Raw genomic sequence first — 20,146 nt, 5'->3', positions numbered from 1 at the left:
GGCTGTGTTTCGTGCATTGTGAGTGCGAAGGACCAAAGCTTTGAAGTGAAACTGATTTATTCAATCGACGCAAATGCCTCTTGGCCAAGTAAATCGAAGTTAGGCTATATCACGGGGTATCTCGCTATTTCCTCGCCTCTATATCAATCAAGAGTCTCTCGCCTTTCCTTCCCACTGGAAAGCAACGAAAGACAATAACACGAGAAAGTTGAAGATGTACCATGCCTCTCCATCAACACTGCTGGCCTTCCATTCTCTGTAACGATAGTCGAAAGGCCGTTTCTGGTCGTAATTCATGAAAATGCATTGTTACACTAGCGTTATGCATGAGCGTCTTTGTCAACCCGAGACAGTAGAATAATATCTGTTGACTGGAAGTGTCATGTCGATATATATGGTCATCCGAGGGAGTATTCGCTTATCCAAAATCATCCACACGACGACTATGGTGCAGCTCAGCTGACGGCTATCCATGGGTGCTTCAGAACTTCGCTTATCGTTAAGCGGTTATCCACGTCGCGATCAAGCATCCTCCTGATTAAGTCGATACAATCCTCCGAGAATGGTAGGAACGGGACCCTTAGAGGGTGATCCAAAATTTCGTCGATGTTGTAGAATGGGTTTTCCTTGTATACAATCGTATATAAGAGAATGCCAAGGGCCCAGATATCTTGTTCCTTGCCTCGGTATGATTTGCCTTGAAGGACTTCCGGCGCAGCGTAGTCTAGAAGACACGGTCAGCCTTCCTTCTGGACAAACTATCTATGCATCTTACCTATTGTTCCGACAAAGACATCAAACGGCCCATTCTTAATATAGGCCGCGCTGCCGAAATCAATTAGTTTGATTCTGCCCTCACCATCCAAAATCACGTTCTCATCCTTGATATCCCGGTGGACAACCAATGCTTTCGTATGCAGATGATGGATAGCGCTGACAACCTGTTTGAAGATATTCCGGCACTCTTCCTCGTCCATGTTCGTTTTCAATTCTATGTAGTCAAAGAGATCCATGCCAGGCAGTCCGTGGGGCAACATCTCAATATAGTAGTTGATGTCATCTTCGAAGAAGCCTTCCATCTCCACAATGTTCGGGTGTTTGAGGCCGTCCTTTCGCAGAAAGTCCAAGACATGGATCTCTAATGGTACCGTCCCGAGGCGGCGATCACGGGTCCACGTATCAACAAGAATTCTCTTCTTTGTCACATACTTCAACACAACCTTCTTTGCTGGAGATTTCTTCAGACGAGCAAGTTTAACTTCACCGTACGCTCCCTGACCCATCTCCTCAAGGATCACATAATCGGCGATCGTTCGCTTTTTCGGCACCTCTTTAGTATTGGCTGGTTTGACTTCGGGCATCAGTTGGATAGGCCTGTCGGTTAGTGGCTCGGATGCGGCTTCGCTCAGCTGTTGGCTTAGAGTAGAAGTCGGTATCCTCGTCTCTACCGCTGTTCTCTCCGGACGCGTAGGTCGCGGCGTTGTACCGCCCGCTGATGAGGTCCGTGGAATTGGAGTGGCGGAAGGGCTTTCAGCCTGCAACGGAGAAGCGTTATGAGGTGAAGGGAAAGTTCCAGGAGGACCAAAGGAATGGATGTTTCTCGAATACGTGACCCATAGGGCGTACACAAGCTCTGTGACCGTAACAGCCTCTTCTGGCCCATCATCAACTTCGTTCTGAGATCCGCCCGCAGGTTGCTTCTCGTGCTGCTTGGGAAAAATTGATCCACTCTTCACCACTCGCAACTGAACGTCTACTGCAATGGTAGATCCATCGCGATGTTTAGCTGTGATACCGGCAGGCTCTAGGAAGACCGATGCTACATTAGCCTTGCCCTCCCGTAGAATAGATAGTGTTCGAGCCCTTCGGAAGCTGAGCTCCGGAATAACGACACCGTCGACCAGCGGAACGTTCTCTTCATCGGAAATCACGTACAGGTAGTCGTCAAACCCGGGTATGAGGTCCGCGATGTCCAACCCCTCTGGTCGTTCGTATCCAAACAAAGTGGAGGAGAAAACCGAGTTTGAGCTTATGATTTTCAGGCTCGACGATGACAACACCATGATACCAGCGACGTGTGGGAGGCTGGAGACCCGGAGACAACGAGAAGTGTCACCTTTGGAGACCGTGATTGGAATCCCAATGCCCCCAGAAGTACGGGCAGCGAAGTATTTAATTTCGGTAATCTCGCTAACCCCTTTTTCAACTGAAGCTCCAAGGCATCCGGGGGGAATATGAGGAAGGAGCTCCGTTAAATGTTTCCCGGTCTCAACCGCTCCTTGGCCCCAAACTTTGTCCGTGGCCCCGTGGGCGTCGAGAATGTTCCAGGACTCGTCGCAATTGATATAAGCAACATCCTCTTGGATCTCCTCCAGAACCCAAATAAGACCGCCACGTTTTTCCATCACCCAGATACTCGCGGAACCTTTTGCACCATTGCGCTTCTGTATCGGCACTACGTCACCGCACAACAGAACACCACGCGATTTAGTTGCGGGGTGATTAACTTGTCTCGAAGCGTAGGCACTTGAACCGTAACCATCATCAGTTTGAGCTCTTCGAGAGGGCCGAGCCCGAGACGGCGGTTTACTGAGCAGTTGGGCGGTGACACCATTACCCATACCCATGGGCCTTGGGGTCGTGGGTTTCATACGGGGTTTATCGGGAGAAGACCGGATTTTGGCTGCACCGTCGGTGGTAGGATCCCGCAACTTTGACTCGAGCCATTGCCGTCGGTCGTCCTGTACAACCTCTAGGATACTTAGTTTGCGTACCTCGGCTTGTGTCACGCCAAAAACGAGACATGATAGGTCATTTGCCGCTAGAATGGTCCAGGGTGCCTTGGATTCTGTCCGAAAAACGGCCTGGGATACCGGATTCCATTTGCTGCTATGGGTGTGCAAAACAGGGGTCGGGAAGACCGGTCCTAAGGATCCCAGTGTTGAGGTGCTTAGCGGGGAAAAGGGACCCGCGGTGGCGTAAGGTTGCGCTAGAATATCCATCAGTTGGCCATGTGGCTTGGATGAAGTGACATCCGTGAAAGTACGTTTTAAGCTTACGCGCCTGGATGCAGGAGCGGATATTAATCCTCTTCTCTCAGGAGGTAGCTGTTGGCTGGAGGTTAATCGCGGTTGCGTTGGCTCCTGTAAAACCTCCTTAAATTCTGGTACAGATGGTTGGGCCTCTGTAAATGACTTTTCGAACACATTGTCGCTACCCACGTCTGCGGGTCCGGTCAAGCGTCCCCGCACGGGGCCGGCAGGATGGTAGAGATTCTCACCCTTCCCAGATATGCTGGACTGCGATAAAAGATCCACCATTGCCTGCGTGTCCGTACCACCGTGCATACGATGTTGGGGGCTAACAAGCCCGGTGCTGCTAGAAGCCCATCCAAAGCGGTCGCGCATAAAATCTATTGATCTTTTCAGGATATTCTGACGAGTGTGAAGTAACTCTTCCGACTGTTGCGCGAATGAGAACGAATGTAACGATTCAGATGGAAATCGGTGAAGGTCCTCCAAAGCATTAGCGTCTTGGCCAGATGCAACAGCCATCGAGTTGGCCCTTGAGGATGAAAGGGATCGCGGTGATGGAGAGACGGTTCGCGGACTAAAAGCGCCTATAGAAGATGTCGACAAGTTGGGGAGTGTGAAGACCCGTGAGGGCGGTTGTGAGCGTATACGATCTAAACCGGAGGGGCCAAGTCCATGTTCATGTTCGAGGAGGGGAGACCTGGAAGAAATGCGAATTGTTGAATTTCAGTTTCGGTTGTCTTCTTATACAATGGAAATGTGGTGCCGACAAACGCAAGGGGATGTTGCTGTAGGCGATTTACCCACCTTGGGAGGGGATCGAATCCAGCTGGGAGATTTTCCACTGAGCATCTTAACGAAGCCTCAGCGTTCCCAGAGAAAGGTGTCATGTACGACTCAGTTTCTGGAGACTCTGAGAGGAGCCCCAACGGGGATGAAAAAGGACTTGGTTCGCCTGGTATTCACAATGCCATTAGCATATTTCCGTCATCACTGGAAGTATGTAACGGTGGCTCAAGCTGCTCCGACCTGCAAATCAAATATGCAGATAAGGATGCAAGTCCGAATCAAAGGAAATGAGCTGGGTTCCCATCCCTGTCTTCTTATCTGTTCCGCTCAAAACCTGTCCACGTAACGGTAATTCTTCATTCCTACTCTTGAGCTCATACGTATGTCTCCAATGGTTGTGGCCCTCTGAAATGAAACAACAGGAAATGCTTCTGCAAAAAGCGCAAATTACGGAGGTAAACTGACCATCAAAATTATGTGCAGCAGACCCCATAGCTTTCCAGGCGATCAGCGGCCCAGTGGCCAGTATCAGTCGGACCGTTTGAGCGCAGGTGCTTTAAACGGCACAACCTCGATCGCAGAGCGGAAGTCGGGACTAAGCAAGGGCAACGCGAATATAGTAATGCATGAGACAGTCAGACATCAGAAGCTAGCCGTGGTTGTGAACATAGGATCTCGTTCCTTTCTCGTTCTTCGATGGAAGGTTGAGTTTGTAGATGATCGACTCGCAAAGCCCACTTTCCGATCGTTGGAGCGAATTTGGGCGGATGTAAGCTTGTCGCCAACCTTTGTCGGTCGCAGCGATCGAGGCGGCAAGAAATGGATTCGATTCAGCTATAGCTATCGAGGGCGAAATGGGCGTGAACAGCGCGAGGTCAGAGGGAGGTGGGTGAGCAGCTGCCCCGGGAGGTCACAGGTCACAGGCACCGGTACCAGTGGCGAGAACACACGGGTGGAGGAGATGAGGGTGGGCGTATCCGGCACCGAGCAAATACTGGAAGCCTGAAACCCTGGCTAGAATTTTTCTGCAAACCGCTGCAGGAGCCGTCAGTGAAGAGAGGTTGCCTATTAGGTGCCGGGACGGGGGGCCGTGAGTGGGAGATGTTGGGGAAACAGCGAGGTTGAAACTGGTCCCAATGCTGCGGGGATGAAACGACAGCCCCTCAGATAGTGAAAGTAACGTACCAGATGAATAAAAACTCTGTAGGTGCCTGGGGTGCAATGGAGGATTATCGTGTCGTTGTTGTGTTAATTTATTGACAGAAAGTGGGTATAACATGGTGAAGCTGAAAAAATTGGGGTCCCGCCGTGAGATCGCTGGGGGGAAATGTGGACGTCGATGACGTCTGTTTTGCTTTTTCTCTAAGCTTTCTATTTGGACATGAGCTCTTATTGAAAAGGACCGCCCGAGAATATTCAACGAGGCCAACAGCTAGACAAACACCACCGTCGACGACAAGGGAATCGTTCATGGAGGGAAGGGACGCGGAACTCCGGTCGGGCAGGGGACACGACGAGGAGAGACTGAGACTGACTCCCTCCAATTCTCGGACCTCACCTCTGTCACACAGTCACGCCTGATCACATTCAATCATTATAGGCCAGGCACTTGGTCGTCTCTCTTCCCATGAAAAATCTTGCCCATGCACTCAAAGGAGGGTGGTGATGTAATAACCCGGGTGAATCCAACCACCTGATGGTTCCTGTTCCAGACTCCCCGCTCTGGGGCCCTACTCACAAGCTGCTACTGTTCATTCGGCTTCGATGTCTGTTCTCTGGCCGTTTTCAGTCGTCTCTTTTGGGTCGGAGGATGGTGGATGTCCCTCTTCCCAACATCTGCTCCTCTGGTCTCCGACTTCTTGGCAGACCAACTGGATCAGCGCCAGCTGCTGTCAAGAGGAGCTGATAGGACAGCCAGGTGAAGCTCTGGCGGGTTTGGCAAGTTTGGCTTTTTCGTTGAAGCGAATCCCAAGAGGCCCCGCTGATGCCTTGTCCTTTGGGCATGAGCCTTAGCGGAAGGGTCCAGTTGGCGAAGTTAAGAGCTGGTTGTTTCAAACTCAGGAACAGAGCGCGACTCATTGGAAGACCCTGATTTTCTTTTACTCTCGGCTCTTTACACCCCTCAAGCTATTTAATGCCATTCCATCTGATTCAGCCTCAGGGCTCTTTTGCTGATTATCACCGTTGCCGAAGAGGGCACTTTGTTTAGTTTTCGTCTCGCCATGTCTGGTTTGTTCGGGCGGGACTGATACTGGACTGACAAAGCTGGACAGATGTCGATCTTCTCCAAGCATCCAGGAGAACCCAGACTCCGCCAACGAGGGACGCACAACATGTCGCAGAGGCTTCGGGCTGTTAACTTGTTTGGTTGATAGAGCGCTGCGTAGCCCGCTGTTGCTTCCAACTGGGGATTTGGGAAGAGATTTATCTGCTGCAGTTGACCCCAAAGTCGAGCGCCCGGGCCCAGCATTTTCCGACATTGTAGGTTCCGCCTCAACAGGTATCGAGCTATCGAGATGCTTTGACTCTTTCGGGTTACCACTCGCTGAGGGTGTCCGCCGAGTGTCTAGGACAGGGTAAGGTGATTCAAGGCTAGTTTTAACTAATTCAACCTTACCGAGAGCTTTTTCCACAGCGTCTGTAGGATCCGCATCCAAAGCTTTGCTTTTCGTCATTTGTGAACGTATATCGTTCAGGGCCTGGCCGAGGGTCCTGGCGAGCTGCCGATTTCTCTCCTCAAGGCTTTCGACCTTTCCTCTCAACTGAGCGATGGTTTCCATATCCTGATGGAACGATTGGTAAGGTCCACGAGTCAAAGCCGCGTCGCCATATTTCATCGTGCGCGAAGTGTGTTCCGACTGAATTGCCTGCATATTCTTCTTCGCCTCATTGACAGCACCGCGAACAGCTTTCGCGACACCCCACGTCTCTGTCCGCCGCTGTATACCCTGAGAAACATCCTGTAGTAGGGCCTCAATGCTCAACGGGCTATTTCTTGCCGGCGATCTCGAAGGGGAGCTTGTCTCATTTCCATCGCTGAAATCGCCACGAAACTGGAATCTTCTCCCTGGCTGGATTTTCCTGCCCGTTGGGTCGGACATCCTCAATAAGCCAGGAGGTTTCCCTGAGTACTTGGATATAACGAATGCCCCCCGCTCCGGGGTAGGGTTTTGCTCTAGGTATAGTCCATCGTGAATGAAGCTTAATGGATCATATGGGTGTGGGGAAGGATAACGAAGCAGTATGGTCAGAGCAGCCGATGAATCGGAACTTAAGACTAAATTGATCAGCACGCGCTTTTCATAAACGGAAACTGAGCACTGACGTTGCCAGCGGACGCGGAGGAGCATCGCCACACACACAAAGTCAACCAACTCTAATCGAAGTCCTTCCGCGAAGAGGAAATCCCATATCATGAGCAGGTCTTGAAACGGAAACTCACGCCCAAAAAGAAGACGCATCCATCGACTTTCTGACAAGTTAGTCAAGCTCTCGGTATAGCACCAAGAGACATATACTCACGTTAGGAATATCTGAGGTAGAATTTCAAGTGCTTGAAGGTGGTCAGCTAATTCCAAATCCGTGGCCACCAATAGATCGTTATGAATGCGTTCACACTGAAGAACAATCGGGATAGCTTCTGTTTGGCCATTTACTGGCCGCTGTCTATTGTGCTCATAGTATACTCGAGTATTTTGCATCACGGAGCAGAACAGACTGAAAGTATCATGCTCGACATATTTAGCGTCGAGAAGTTGGAGCATCAAATTATCATCTTGTCCCGTCCACTTCAGGCCTTCAGTCGATCTGGGATCAATAGCATCCCTGTCGACAACCCATAGAATAGGTGCTAATAACTCATGCATACCTTGACGATATCCCAGGTCGGGATTGAGCTTCGAATAGATGAACAATATATCAACCATCTTCGCTTTGGTTGCGGGTTCGCGGAAGAAGAAGTTCTCTTGCAGGCACCGGTCGACATCTTGGGATATATCCGCTCTCATCTGTTCATCTTGTCGTAGAGTTTGCCAAGGAGACTTGCGGAGACAGGTCAGTTATTTCAATTTCAGAAAGGGTGGGTTTCGCATACCTGCTCGTCGTCCGCGAGCGGATCGATACTTGACTGCAGATCATCCGGATGTTCAATATATTTGAGAAAATGCTCTTTCAGTGCGATGAATGTGCTGCGTGCCTCCGAGAGTTTGCTTGGCCATTGTGTGCGGCTGACGTCTTCGAAAAGTAGAAAAGCCTGTACTCAGGTCAGTACAGCGACTGCAATGCGAATAACCACGAGCACATGCCTTCCAACAAATTGATCTCAGTCCGTCATTGCAGATATCATCTCCTTGTTCCGACTTGAGCGCTTTTCGAAGGTCCGAAGGTGTATCGCGTTGGTGAAACAGGGTATTCCATCTGTGTCTGGTAAAGACGTTAGGAAGATAATCAAGCAAGAAATTAGCGAGCAACTCATAATAGGCAAGACTGTACCTAGAATCTTCGATACCCCTCATCTCTCCATGTGGAGTGTGCTGCGTTCCGTGATGGGGCTCGAACCGTGGTGGGAAATGCAGACATCAGTTGTCGCGGTGCAATGACGATATCGGGCATGACGATCATTCTACGGGGGCCTTGGCCCGCCTCTCCCCGCCAACGAAATTCAACACCTCTCAACAGGACTCGTCTCTGCCTGCAACAGAGAAAATTTGCTGAGATCGGGAGAAGGTTGAGCGCTTGGCCACTGCAGTCGGACTGTGCGTATCCACGAGCTCACGCAAAACACCGTTCGCAGTATTTCCGGATTCCTGATCTCCCCAGACTCTTGAAGTCCACGATCCTATGGACGGGGTTGGCACCTCTCGATGTCGGCAGACCTGTTCGCAGAGTTCGGATATGGGGCATCCACTAACCAGCCCTCAAGAACTTCAAGCCAACAAGATGGCAATGCCTCTCAGACCACGTCTCTGATACCTGATTTAAACTCACTCTACGATGCTGCTCCATCCCAACTCTCTAGCTCACTAAATGACCCTACTCCACTATCAACCCAACGGAGAGCAGCTAGCAATCACTCAGTACATCTCAATTTCAACGATTCTGGGAACTCTGAGCAACCTCAACCTAACGACGGCAATAACGTGCTCTTCGATGCCACACTTGAGAGCTTCTCAGATGGCAGTGATGACTGGGGCGAATTCGAATCTCCGGAAGTACCTCCCAGTCAACCCCAAGCCAAGACTCCTACCGAAAAGCAGAGAATCATAAGCACATCGACATTCAAGTCTTCACCCAGTTTTATATCACCCACAGGGACGACAGGTGTTGCAAATCCGCTGGACTCATGGGACGCATTTTCTATTGAAGACAAGCCTTCAACTGATAATCGTCATCCTATCAATACACTGGTTGACGGTACCCCAACAATTGGGACCGTTAACCGGCAACCTACAAAGCCAAAGTCGCCCGTGCACGATGAGCCTTTCGAAGAGTGGGGAGACTTCATTGACGGGCCAACAGGGAACAGTCGTCCAAATGGTACGATTACTCAAGAAGCCTCTAACGAGAGAGACGCACCGACACAAACTGCAAATGTTACCCCAAACCCCGGAGGAGGAACACCTCAAGCAAACAAACAAGCGACACAGTCTCCCCCGGCTGGTCATGTGCGTCCAACTAATATCCCCCCTCCCTCTATATTACTAGAGCTGTTTCCTCAGCTCTTCGAACAGCTTCGGCAGCAAATTACCGAAGCAAGGAAGAGCGCCGTACAAGAGGATATCTTAGATGTTGTGGCTCTCTCTATCCTTAACACTCTAACAACTGCCGCAAGGGTGGTCGCAGGCCGTACTTTGCGATGGAAAAGGGATTCCATCCTTGGCCAAAGTATGCGAATCGGCCCTGCGCGCTCCGGGAAGTCGGGGGGAATGAAGCTAAGCACAGTCAATAAGAACGAAGATATCAAGGAGCGACAGGAGGCTGTTGATGTGATCAACATGTGGCGGGACCGGGCGGCGCTCTTCAATTCCGTTATTCAGGCGGTTGGGAGACGTCCCGTCCGAGTCATCCTGGAGAACACCCGAGTCACGACAGCTACGGCTGGCCAGGGAGCTATCAAAGCATCCCATGCGTGTGCTCTGTGCGGGTTGAAAAGAGATGAACGAATTCCCAAGATCGATGAGAATGTAGAGGATAGCTTCGGCGAGTGGTGGACTGAGCACTGGGGGCATACTGAGTGCAGGCGATTTTGGGAGAGTAATATGGGCCTTCTCGGTCAACGATGAGCTAATAGGCTTATGCACGGGGGCGTGTGTGTCTCTACGGAATCGGTCTTGGCCCTGCGGATGGTTGTACAATCCAGACGATTCCACATAAACCGGTGATATACTATTACGGCCTCCCTCTAAGAAACAGGACGTCCTTGTTCGACGATGTCAACACGGCTTGGCGTAGAGAGCTCTACGAAGTTCGAACAGAGTTCTGCGTCAGTGCCGAGCTAGATGTATACACACCTTTGCCGGTGATTAATTATAACCTTATAGAATACCAGAGTCAAAGTTTTGAAATACCGAGATGAAGTAGATCAGTATAGGTGTCGAGAAAGACAATTCACTTGTGGTCGAAGTGGGAACTTCGGGAGCGGCTGCCCGATGATCGAGGCGATGGTACGGTACAGTACAGCTCCTCCTACTACTCCTTAGCTCCTGCCCCGTCTCTTTCGATCAGCCGACCACATCTCGCAAACTCGACTCACGCTCTCAATCTATCCATCTCCAAGCAGCTAAACTGCCCTCAGCAAGACTTTCGGGCCCGGGCCTAGTCCGCTTGATTTACCATTGCTTTACCCGACTACATCCAGCCTATTCCTGGAGCCCGTGACTTATCGGACTTTTTGAACTGACTCCACACCCCTCACCTGGCGCGCTGAGTCTTGACCTCAGCCCAGCTCAAACAACCCAGGCAATCCGTGACAAATCATTATTTTCAGGGCCTTGTTCCTACCTCTAAGGCTCCTATTTAACGCTGTGATTAAATATTTCAATCACACTCCCACCGCTGGGAGATCAGCGGCCGCAGCCTCCCCTCCACCTTCCAGCTATCTTCCCTCCCCTCCTCCGCTTTCACAGCAAGGCGGGAACCTTTACCAAACAAACAACGCACCATCTCTCGAGCGTCGTATCCTTTTGCATCTGCTATAACTGACACCATTCCGCATTTACTTGCCTAGCTCTTGTGCAGCTCACATTCCAGGAAGTTTCGAGAGTCCCCTCCCGACCAGTGGTGCTTGGGAAGACCGCCAGCACCCACAGGACAGAATGGGTCTATCCTATAACGTTTACCTTACATCCACCAAAATATTCGGGTGCAAGCAATGCAAAACTCATCTCGCCGATTATGACGACATCATCAGCCGGGTGAGTATTTCTCCTTTCTGCCGCTCCGTCAGGAGCTGTTGCTAATCGGGTGCGTCTTTTGCTCCAGAATTTCCGGGGTCAACACGGCAAAGCGTACCTATTCAATAACGTCGTCAATATCACCCAGTCCGAGGCTGTGGAACGTAGCATGACCACAGGAAGACATATTGTCCGCGACATAGCATGCAGGCAATGCAGAGAAACGGTAGGGTGGAGGTACGACAAAGCGTACGAGAACAGTGAGAAATACAAAGAGGGAAAATTTATCCTGGAGGAGGAGCTCCTGTGTGTGGTGTGCTAGAATCAATGTTGATTCGGGCCCCTTCCTGAGGAACACATCAGCGGATCGACGGCCTTGGTCATCTGTGAGGTTCCTAGTCAAGCTCATATGGCTCTACCCGCACAGACTGAATGGGGCAGTGGATTTTTCTATCGACACGGCGCAATGAGGACGGCGTTGGATGGAGCACTCTGGTTTTGGTCAAGTTGAAACTGGGAGTCCATGACATTCATATCAATAATGCACCGCGGATCGCAGCTAAGCAGGGCCATCGTCAACAGTCAAGGTTGGATTCCCAGTATTACTTATTGCAAATAGTTTCCCAATGATGGCTCTCTTCTAGAACCAGGTCACGTCCTTCCCGCAAATGCCGCAGCAAATAGTTCAGTTAGTTTGCACCCAAATCACTCAACATACTTGATCCTTAGATTATGCTGATACGAGTTAATTCACAACATAGCCCTGGAGTCTCCCACCGCAGCTGGGGCGATTTCTGGACCCAAAGAGGACCTCGATTCTCTTTGCATGCCCACCTGATCGGCGAACGACCAGATCGGTGAACTTGACGGCCCCACCTGCACCAGTCCACAGCACAGCCGTTTATCGGACATGAAACCGATATTTATTCCTCCTCGTCCAGCTCAACGCCAAATGATCCATGAGCCAAATCCCCCAAATAGAAGCAAAAGGAACCAATATATCTGACAAAATCATGCGTGCCGTTGTCTTCAACGGTCCATACAAAGTTTCTGTTGATGACCGCCCAATTCCCCGAATCCAGCATCCCGAGGATATCATCGTCAAGGCAACATATACCGCGCTTTGTGGAAGGTCTGTTCAACTCACTTCCGAACTTTCCGCATCGTGATTAATGAAGCGACAGTGACCTCCATGTCTACCGTGGCCTTGAGCCCGCAGGAACAGGGTTTATCATGGGCCACGAGTTGACGGGCGAAGTCGTGGAAGTCGGTGATGCGGTAAAATCCGTGCGAATGGGGGATGTGATTGTTTCTGCTTTTACAACGTCGTGGTCTGTTGCTCGCCTTGTCTTCGAGATTTCCTGGGAATGGGTACAGTGAAGACTGATACGATGAGTTTCGAACAGTGGGGCATGTTTCTATTGCAAACAGGGCTTCTCGTCGAGGTGCGATAAGAATGCGCTTCTGGGGTGCGATGACCTAGATGGTGCGCAGGCTGAATATGTGCGTATTCCCAGCTAAATAACGAAGCCGGCGCCGGTAATTCACGCTAATACTCCGCAGGTCCGGATCCCACACGCCGATGGAACAGTGATCAAATCACCACCAGGGATTGAAGAGAAGTACCTCGTTCTAATGGGCGACATCTTTCCCACGGGGTACTTCGCTGCTTTTAACGCATTCAAGAACGCAATTAGGGAGCAAATAGCCGAGCAGACCGTTGTCGTTATTGGCTGTGGGCCGGTTGGGCTATGCGCCCTAATTAACGCCCTTGAGTATAAGCCCAAACATGTCCTTGCTGTTGACTCGGTCGCTTCGAGACTCGAACTGGCAAGGTCCCTGGGCGCAGAGCCGTGGAATTTCCAGACAGACCGAGAGGGCTTAGAGAAGAGGGTACTCAGGTTAACAGAGGGGCGTGGAGCAGATGCCGTCATCGAAGTTGTAGGATTGAGTCCGGCGTTGAAGATGGGATTTGAGCTGTTGAGACCTTGGGGAGTTATCAGTAGTGTGGGTGTTCATAATGGAGAGGTGTGCTTGCCCATACCCCATTTTCTTTTACATCCGAGTCCACTCCTGGTACTAAGTGTTGACAGATCCCATGGAACGGAAGCGAGGCGTACGGAAAGAATCTGACTCTTCAGATGGGACGGTGCCCGGTACGATCTGTTTCGAATGCTGCGCTGGAGGTCTTGAAGAAGAATCAGCATCTACTTGGGTTTGTCTGTCCGACGTAACCATTGCGACGTGTTGATGAAGACACTAACGTTGGTGCTACCGGCAGCTTCATGACGGAACATATCATGCCTCTATCGCAGGCCGTTGAGGCTTATGACTTGTTCAATGCGATGAAAGTGCAGAAAGTGATTTTCGAGGCTGGTAAATAGATAAGCTATTCGGCTATACTGCTACTTGTAATAGTACAGACTAAGAATAGTCTTGTATCCTGAGGCTTGTATAGATGAGAATCTACATGTGAGACCATTCGAGCAAACAGACCACGGCGCACCAAACCTTGCTCCAGAATCATCGACAAGTAGGAAGAACTCTTCTTCCGAGAAGTTGACTGCCCTTTGCGAGCATAACACGATGCCTGCAGCTGGGATCAACCAGCGACTGCCTGACGAAGATGAATCGAGCGATAACACACGCCTGACACTGAGACTGGTCAACTCGTTAGGCAAGGCGCATTCTCATCGCACGCAGCCATCATGGAGCTGCTCAAAAGATCTGAATATCGTCCAACCCGAGGACAAAAAGGAATGTGATGATCGAAAATGACTACCAACACCATCAAAGATGCTCCAAAGGCACAGCAACCGAACAGAACGCGAGCTCCCTGCTCTATCTTCCAGACGAGCTCATCCTCCTCGTTGGGGAAGAGCTTTCCGATCGCAGCTTGAATGCGCTTATCCAGGCAGCTAAGCGATTCTACTTTGCTCTTACATCGAACCTGTACTCCTATATCCTCCGAGAAAACGTGCATCGAGGCTTGCTGCACGCACTGGCAACCTTGTAGCTATCAAGAACTTCCTATTGCACATTGAGCCGCAAGACGATTGGATCAAACCTACTGGCCTGACACCATACAAGAGGCCACAGAAAGCGGCCATGATGATATTGTCCGGTTTATCCTCGGCCTGGGCGCTCCCCTTGGCGATTCCCGGAGCATGAAGAGCTAGTGTTAACAGCTGCCATCGGCAACTTTTTCAAGATCGTGGAAGCTCCGGGTGGGCGTGTCGTCGTCTTCTGATGGCCTGTCCCTCTGCCCCGTCAGACAGGCGGCAATGGCTTACCAGAGGGATCCGACAACCGTAAAGCTCCTCTGCGACCGCGGTGGCTTTAGTTACGCTACTAATGAAAGAAACCGTGAGCTGCTCCACGACCTGGCGAGATATGGCTGCTTCGATACGTTAAAGTTCTTCCTTGACCTGGGGTATCCCATCGGTGCGCGAGATTATTACGGTGATACACCCCTGTTCAGTGCGATTAGGGATAGCCGTTACCCGGCTGTCTTGTTGCTTCTCTCGCGCGGAGCTAGCATATTATCCTCAATGGCAGCGGATACAATGCCCTGCATCCGGCTTTGTTGAGATCGTCGACACGTTTACCGTCCATCGTGCAGCTTCTGCTGGATCGTGGAGCAGACTCCAACGCACGCTCCAGAACAAAAGAGACTCCTCTTCATCTTGCAGCCATGGCACGTGGTGGAGACCAGAACATCATCAAGATGCTCCTTGCGGCTGGAGCGGATTGCCGTGCTATCATCAGCGAGCGTGACAAGATCACTCCACTGCAGAACGTCATGTCCAGAGGTTACTACCGACATCCGAACATATTCCTGCTGATGGATGCTCGCGCGGCGAACAACCCCATGCAGAATACTCAATCGATGATTGCCTGGGCAATACACCATGATATTCTGGATTTTGCGAAGAGGTTAATCGAAGACAGCCCAGATCCGCAGATGCCAGCCTTTCTGGCGAAACGGCCCTTACTTGAAGCTGCACGGCCTGGCCATGAAGAGACACTGAAATATCTCCTTACCAAAGTAAGCGACGTCAATTGGAAAAACCCCCACGGCACCGCTGCTCTAATGCAGGCTGCCGTTCCGGTGCAAGTTTGGAGACCGTGTAGCTACTCCTGGAGCACAACGCTCACGCTGACGCAGCGGACCACAACGGCGGTACATCTCTGATGCACGCCGCACTATATAATAAGGCAGAAGTTACGGCGATGATCCTCAAAAGAACCACCCAGCCTCATGCCCTACACTGTGGGAAGCGAGCCGCCGTCACCTACGCCATGGAAGGGCAATATGAAGACACCGTCGACCTCCTTTTCAAACATGGTCTCTCGCCTACATGGATAGACCCCAGTAGCACCAAACACATCCTCTTCGCCGTCCGCCAGGGCAGCGCATCGTACAAAGCCTTCTCAATTACTCCGTGAACCCCAACGCCAAATACGACGATGGCGACACCCTACTCACCCTAGCATGCAGACAGGGAAACCACATCATTGTGGAAATTCTCTTAAAAGCCGGCGCAAACCTACACACCCAAGCCCACCGCGGTAGCAAGGACTATCAACATCCCCGAACCCCTCTCGGCCTCGCCTGTGCCCAAGGCAATCCCAACGTCGCCAACATCCACTATAAATCCGAGCCAAGCCAGAAACTGCTCGGGATAGCCGGTACGGAGGGCCACACCGATACCGTGCAACTCCTCCTCGCACACGGCGCCGAGGTCAACTCCATAATCAGCAATCCGCGTCAGCACCGCACAGCCCTCATCAACGCCTCGGAGCACGGCCACCTTAGAACCGTGGAGCTCGTCCTCGCCCATGGCGCATGTGTCTCACACGCAGACTACTACGGACGCACGGCACTCTCGCCGCGAAGTGCGAACACACCGAAGTCATCCGTGTCCTTTTGGCTGCCGGCGCGCAGATCGATAGCCCCGACTGTAGGGGCCAAACACCTCTGCTCTGGACCGTGCTCGACTGCCGCCCCAAAACTGCGGAGGCTCTGGTTCTAGCAGGGGCAGATGTAACACGAAGCAACAAGAGAGATCTTACGCCGATCACACAGGCCATGAAGGCCGGGGATGAGGAGACCCTCAAAGCACTATATAGTAGATCATTGTCTCCACATACGTGCATCGGCCATTGAGTTTTACTTGCTCGCCATACACTTGCCGAGTCATAGTATACCTGGATTATATAGACCCAAGTTCTGAAACAAGACGGAATAAATAAAGTACAGTGCAAACCAAAAGTACTCACACCCAGCTTCGACTCTCCTTTTGCTTAGTTGGGTATCCAACACGGTTGAAGAAGTCCCCGTTAGAGTAATTATAACCGTAGAGATAAGTTAGCAGTCCAAGAAGGAGAGACTTAAACCCGCTCACCTTTTCCTTTGCAAGTAAAGTTAACTTGAACTCGAAGCTCGATCCCCCCAAATTCCCAGCCCACTAGAGCCGCCTGAGCACAGAAAAGAAAAACAGCGCAGCAAACTCAATTGCACCCAAATAAAAGGGTAACCCACCCCTTCCTTGCCAATCACAGTCCGCCAGCGAAGCTCTTGCCGCTGGGGCCTGCATACCTACCCGTCCCTCCCTTCCCTCCGAGAGGGAGCTTGTCGTCCAACTACCTCCGTGCCGAAGCTGCAGGTGTCGGTAGGGTTTCAGATAGATTGGTGGTGATTTGGCAAAGCGAATTTTATACTCGCGCCATCGCTGATAGCCACTGGCAGCCAGCCTTGGAAATTGTGACATACGCTGCTCTACTATTTAGCACAAGCGGACTGGACTCGTACGGCGTAACGGATTACCGTATACAAAGACACCGAGCTCTATGGCTGGAATTGCTTTTGATGGAAAAAGAAATCATACTCTAGCTTCACGTGTGGCCAATGCGGGAGGACATCGTACACCCAGAATTTCTGTGATCATAGGTTGAGGTCTATCCGTTGGCGGGACAGGATCGGCTTATACTGCCGAGAATGATGGGAATGTTGTGAACTGCGACGAGCTTCTATATAGCTTCACGTTTACTTGATTCATACAGCCAGTATAAGCTGGATATGCTAAATGTTCTTCGTTAGGATTTATACATGTATTGGGATAGTGTCAGGCAGACGGGCCTTATAAAAAAGAAAAGAAACCAGGTGGAGTGACAGGGTCGGCAAAAGATACAAAATAGGAAATAGCCAAGTAGGGCATGGATGGTCAGAACAAAAGGAAAAAAAAAAAAATATAATATACCCTTGAATTCCATCATGCAGCAGGGGGCGCCGTCCAAGTAAACGGGGCACACAGTCCCTGGAATGGTCGTACACGCAAAGGGGGTCTCCAACTCCAATTGGTCCAAGCAACAGTATTCGCAAAGTTCACGCAGGCTCTCGTACATGTCATGAGGGTTATAAAATGGATAACGGCAGCTTTTGGATCGAGAAATCTACTCCTCCATCCGGCCAAAAACACCCTCGTCACCGTCATCCGCATGGGTTGGGCGGCTCCCGAAGTCAACATCGGCATTGCGGGTTCTTCGGTTGCTGCGTTCCCTGCTTCCCATCCTAACCTCCCGCTCATCCGACACCTTGTATGACAGAGATGGGTTGTAGGATAGCGAGAGGAACATATCCTTGTTGGAGCTCGCCAGAGTGGTATCGGCAATGCTAGGTCCTGACTGAGCTAGACCGCGCTTCTCTGCCGACCCAGCCTGATCCAGGAAGCGGGATGGGAGTGGGGGTACAGGCGGAACCCCCGGGGACATCGACATGGGTCCCATCCGGGGTGTCCCAAAATTGCAGAGACCGATGGCGGCAGCCAGATCCGCCTCGTCGTCGTCATGTAGTTTGGCCTCAGCGGTAGAGGGGCGGGTATCAACGCTGGAGTGGTGGAAGTGAGAGGACATCGGCGATGGCCAAGGGGCGCTGCCCGTGAACGAGCTCGAGGGGATGGATTGAAAGGAGTGGGAGTACTGGGGGCCGGCGCTGTTGATCTCAAAGCGCTTTTCGGGCTCAACCAACATGTCATCATCACGGTCATCCTCATCCATAGGGGGTGGTGTGGTCTCCGCGGAGCTGAGACTATCCCGGAGTTCGGAGGAGGCATCTGGAGAAGCGGAAGATATCTCTGACTCAGCTTCAGCGCTTTCCGCGGTTGGATCGTCCACATTCATATTGACGAGGACGGAGGCCGCTTCCAACAGCTGCACCTGCTGGTGCTTAGAGATTAAGAGTTTGGACGTTATCGCCCAAGCAGGGTCGTGCTCCCACCTAGTTTTCGAATAACAACTGTCAACCGACTGCAACTCCGCTACGAGAAGTGATGGAAAGGGACGTGGGACTAGAATGGGAGCTGGTTGACCACGAAGGCGACCGTTGCAGAGCCGACATGGTGAATTGCTCCAGACCGAGCCGGACGACAGGATGGCAGAGGGGGGAGGATACACACATATGCTTGGACAAGCAACTGCCATGCTTGTACCCCTTCCCACAACGATCGCAGCGAAGCTCGGGCCTAGAGCCTTTTCCTTCGCCTTTGACGACCAGATGCGACCCTTCGCTAGCCCGACGGTTTCGGTTCTTGGTGCTAACGGGTTTGCCCGGAGGCACGCTTCCGTCCACAGCGGTCTGAGCCATTGGCGTATCGTCCTGGCGTTGGCTTGGAGATGTCTTGCGGGCTACCAGAGAGTCCCGGCTAGGGCTGTTCACACTGCGGGAGAGGTAAGAGCTAAGAGTCGAGGTAGCCCCGACCGAACTAGATTCTAGTCCTTTCCGACTCCCTCGACGAGGAACGGGCATAGCAACTCCAATGGAGTCTGAAGAGTCTTTCAAGGAGGCGACGGCGGCCGCAGCGTTGGCGGCGGCTGCGGTGGTCACGCTCTTCCGACGAGTGACCCGATGGTTGGAGTTGACGGCACCAAGAGAGATAGAATGGGAATGGTGGCGAGGAGTGGATTGAGGGAAGGGACGAGAGAGAGATAGTTCCTTTAACGCAGAGAGAAAATCAGTATTTGTGTCCGTCCGGTCTTTATAAAAAAAAAATAGAGAAAAAAAAAAAAAGTTGACACGCTTTACAAAGAACCCAAAGAAAAATTACCTTGAATGAAGCCATGGTGGGTTCGTGGACCTTGGGAAAGTCAATCCCAGAAAGTCCTTAGAGAGTTAAGGGTCAAAACTGCCTGGATTCTGAAGTTAGTGGCTGTCTGAAGGCTTCCAGGAGAGCTGGGAGGTCTGTCACAAAACAGACCTGGGGGGAGCGGGAAACAACGCGAAGAGCGGAGGGTACCTGTGGGCGAAGGAAGACCTGGCGAAACGCAGGTATGATAAGCAATTGGGCGAGGCGGAATTGAGTGGAAGAGAACGAAAGGAGGGCACAGTCAAGGGTAACAGGCAATGGGGCAAAAGGAAGCGAAAAGGTAGAAAAGAGGAGGTCGAGAAGTTGAGGGGATAGAGGGAGGGAAAGAAGGCGAGGTGGAAAGGGAGAAAGAAAGTCGAAGCAGGAGTTGAACCACAGGAGGAGAAGCAATGGAATCGGAGGGAGCCAAAAAGATGCATGCACAGCACCAGGTCATGCCTGTTGGGAGCCCGGTACGGTACTAGCAATACGGATGGAACAGGTGGGAATATCACTAGAAACAGCAAATAATACGGAACGGATACGCTGGACTTACAAGTGGACTATTTTGGAGCCTGGACTTTGCGGGGGTAATTTTGGCTTGCAAGGTTGCTAGTCAAATGGATTCGCGAATGCGGGGGCCGGCGATCGAACATTCAGCACTGACATTATTCCGGAAATTGGTGGAAAAAAAATCATTGAGGAGATCCTGCTATTCTCCTCAGAAGAAGAAAGAGTCAAGCCGAAGAAATTGAGCTGAAGCAGAAATTGATTATCTTCAGCGCTCTGGTTCCTGACTAACGGGCGAGCG

General features: G+C 51.4%; 7 protein-coding genes across 7 annotated transcripts; 3 read left to right on the top strand and 4 right to left on the bottom strand.

The window, feature by feature from the left end:
- Positions 1 to 455: 455 nt before the first annotated feature.
- BJX67DRAFT_371352 (serine/threonine-protein kinase) lies at positions 456 to 4,314 on the bottom strand (the record flags this gene model as incomplete). Its single annotated transcript, XM_071031072.1, has 4 exons — positions 456 to 724; positions 776 to 3,732; positions 3,840 to 3,987; positions 4,287 to 4,314. The coding sequence occupies 4 exons, from the start codon at positions 4,312 to 4,314 to the stop codon at positions 456 to 458; spliced, it is 3,402 nt and encodes a 1,133-aa protein (XP_070887659.1).
- Positions 4,315 to 5,877: 1,563 nt separating this feature from the next.
- On the bottom strand, positions 5,878 to 8,466 carry BJX67DRAFT_48948 (GTPase-activating protein GYP6). Its single transcript, XM_071035082.1, has 6 exons — positions 8,313 to 8,466; positions 8,126 to 8,243; positions 7,915 to 8,073; positions 7,344 to 7,861; positions 7,147 to 7,289; positions 5,878 to 7,098 (listed from the first exon to the last, which is right to left on the bottom strand). Exons 1-6 carry the CDS (start codon positions 8,333 to 8,335, stop codon positions 5,921 to 5,923), a joined length of 2,139 nt encoding a protein of 712 aa, XP_070887658.1. The 5' UTR covers positions 8,336 to 8,466; the 3' UTR covers positions 5,878 to 5,920.
- Positions 8,454 to 10,479, top strand: BJX67DRAFT_350100 (uncharacterized protein). The gene has a single exon (XM_071028802.1). It carries the CDS (start codon positions 8,684 to 8,686, stop codon positions 10,100 to 10,102), a length of 1,419 nt encoding a protein of 472 aa, XP_070887657.1. The 5' UTR covers positions 8,454 to 8,683; the 3' UTR covers positions 10,103 to 10,479.
- A 1,746-nt stretch (positions 10,480 to 12,225) lies between these two features.
- Positions 12,226 to 13,596, top strand: BJX67DRAFT_371349 (alcohol dehydrogenase family protein; the record flags this gene model as incomplete). Its single annotated transcript, XM_071031071.1, has 6 exons — positions 12,226 to 12,344; positions 12,397 to 12,543; positions 12,619 to 12,715; positions 12,776 to 13,240; positions 13,306 to 13,427; positions 13,494 to 13,596. The coding sequence occupies 6 exons, from the start codon at positions 12,226 to 12,228 to the stop codon at positions 13,594 to 13,596; spliced, it is 1,053 nt and encodes a 350-aa protein (XP_070887656.1).
- A 1,310-nt stretch (positions 13,597 to 14,906) lies between these two features.
- On the top strand, positions 14,907 to 16,248 carry BJX67DRAFT_380040 (ankyrin repeat-containing domain protein; the record flags this gene model as incomplete). Its single annotated transcript, XM_071032707.1, has 3 exons — positions 14,907 to 15,260; positions 15,347 to 15,657; positions 15,714 to 16,248. 3 exons carry the CDS (start codon positions 14,907 to 14,909, stop codon positions 16,246 to 16,248), a joined length of 1,200 nt encoding a protein of 399 aa, XP_070887655.1.
- A 1,000-nt stretch (positions 16,249 to 17,248) lies between these two features.
- BJX67DRAFT_350089 (putative C2H2 finger domain protein) lies at positions 17,249 to 19,800 on the bottom strand. Its single transcript, XM_071028801.1, has 4 exons — positions 19,468 to 19,800; positions 19,318 to 19,399; positions 18,670 to 19,205; positions 17,249 to 18,491 (listed from the first exon to the last, which is right to left on the bottom strand). The coding sequence occupies exons 2-4, from the start codon at positions 19,330 to 19,332 to the stop codon at positions 17,669 to 17,671; spliced, it is 1,374 nt and encodes a 457-aa protein (XP_070887654.1). The 5' UTR covers positions 19,333 to 19,399; positions 19,468 to 19,800; the 3' UTR covers positions 17,249 to 17,668.
- BJX67DRAFT_350085 (uncharacterized protein) lies at positions 19,186 to 19,800 on the bottom strand. The gene has a single exon (XM_071028800.1). The coding sequence runs from the start codon at positions 19,773 to 19,775 to the stop codon at positions 19,455 to 19,457; it is 321 nt and encodes a 106-aa protein (XP_070887653.1). The 5' UTR covers positions 19,776 to 19,800; the 3' UTR covers positions 19,186 to 19,454.
- Positions 19,801 to 20,146: the final 346 nt, after the last annotated feature.

This window comes from Aspergillus lucknowensis (assembly GCF_044049455.1).
Source record: "Aspergillus lucknowensis strain CBS 449.75 chromosome Unknown BJX67scaffold_13, whole genome shotgun sequence".
Lineage (NCBI taxonomy): Eukaryota > Fungi > Ascomycota > Eurotiomycetes > Eurotiales > Aspergillaceae > Aspergillus > Aspergillus lucknowensis.
This window is presented reverse-complemented; position numbering and strand designations above follow the sequence as displayed.

Coding starts and splice junctions, on each gene's coding strand:
- BJX67DRAFT_48948 (XM_071035082.1), bottom strand. CDS start 8,335: ATGAGGGGTATCGAAGATTCTAG. Junction 8,244..8,312: donor AGGGGTATCGAAGATTCTAG/GTACAGTCTTGC, acceptor CGTCTTTACCAG/ACACAGATGGAATACCCTGT. Junction 7,099..7,146: donor CCTCCGCGTCCGCTGGCAAC/GTCAGTGCTCAG, acceptor TGATCAATTTAG/TCTTAAGTTCCGATTCATCG.
- BJX67DRAFT_350100 (XM_071028802.1), top strand. CDS start 8,684: ATGTCGGCAGACCTGTTCGCAGAGTTCGGATATGGGGCATCCACTAAC.
- BJX67DRAFT_350089 (XM_071028801.1), bottom strand. Junction 18,492..18,669: donor AGTTGCTTGTCCAAGCATAT/GTGTGTATCCTC, acceptor TTCGAAAACTAG/GTGGGAGCACGACCCTGCTT.
- BJX67DRAFT_350085 (XM_071028800.1), bottom strand. CDS start 19,775: ATGCATCTTTTTGGCTCCCTCCGATTCCATTGCTTCTCCTCCTGTGGT.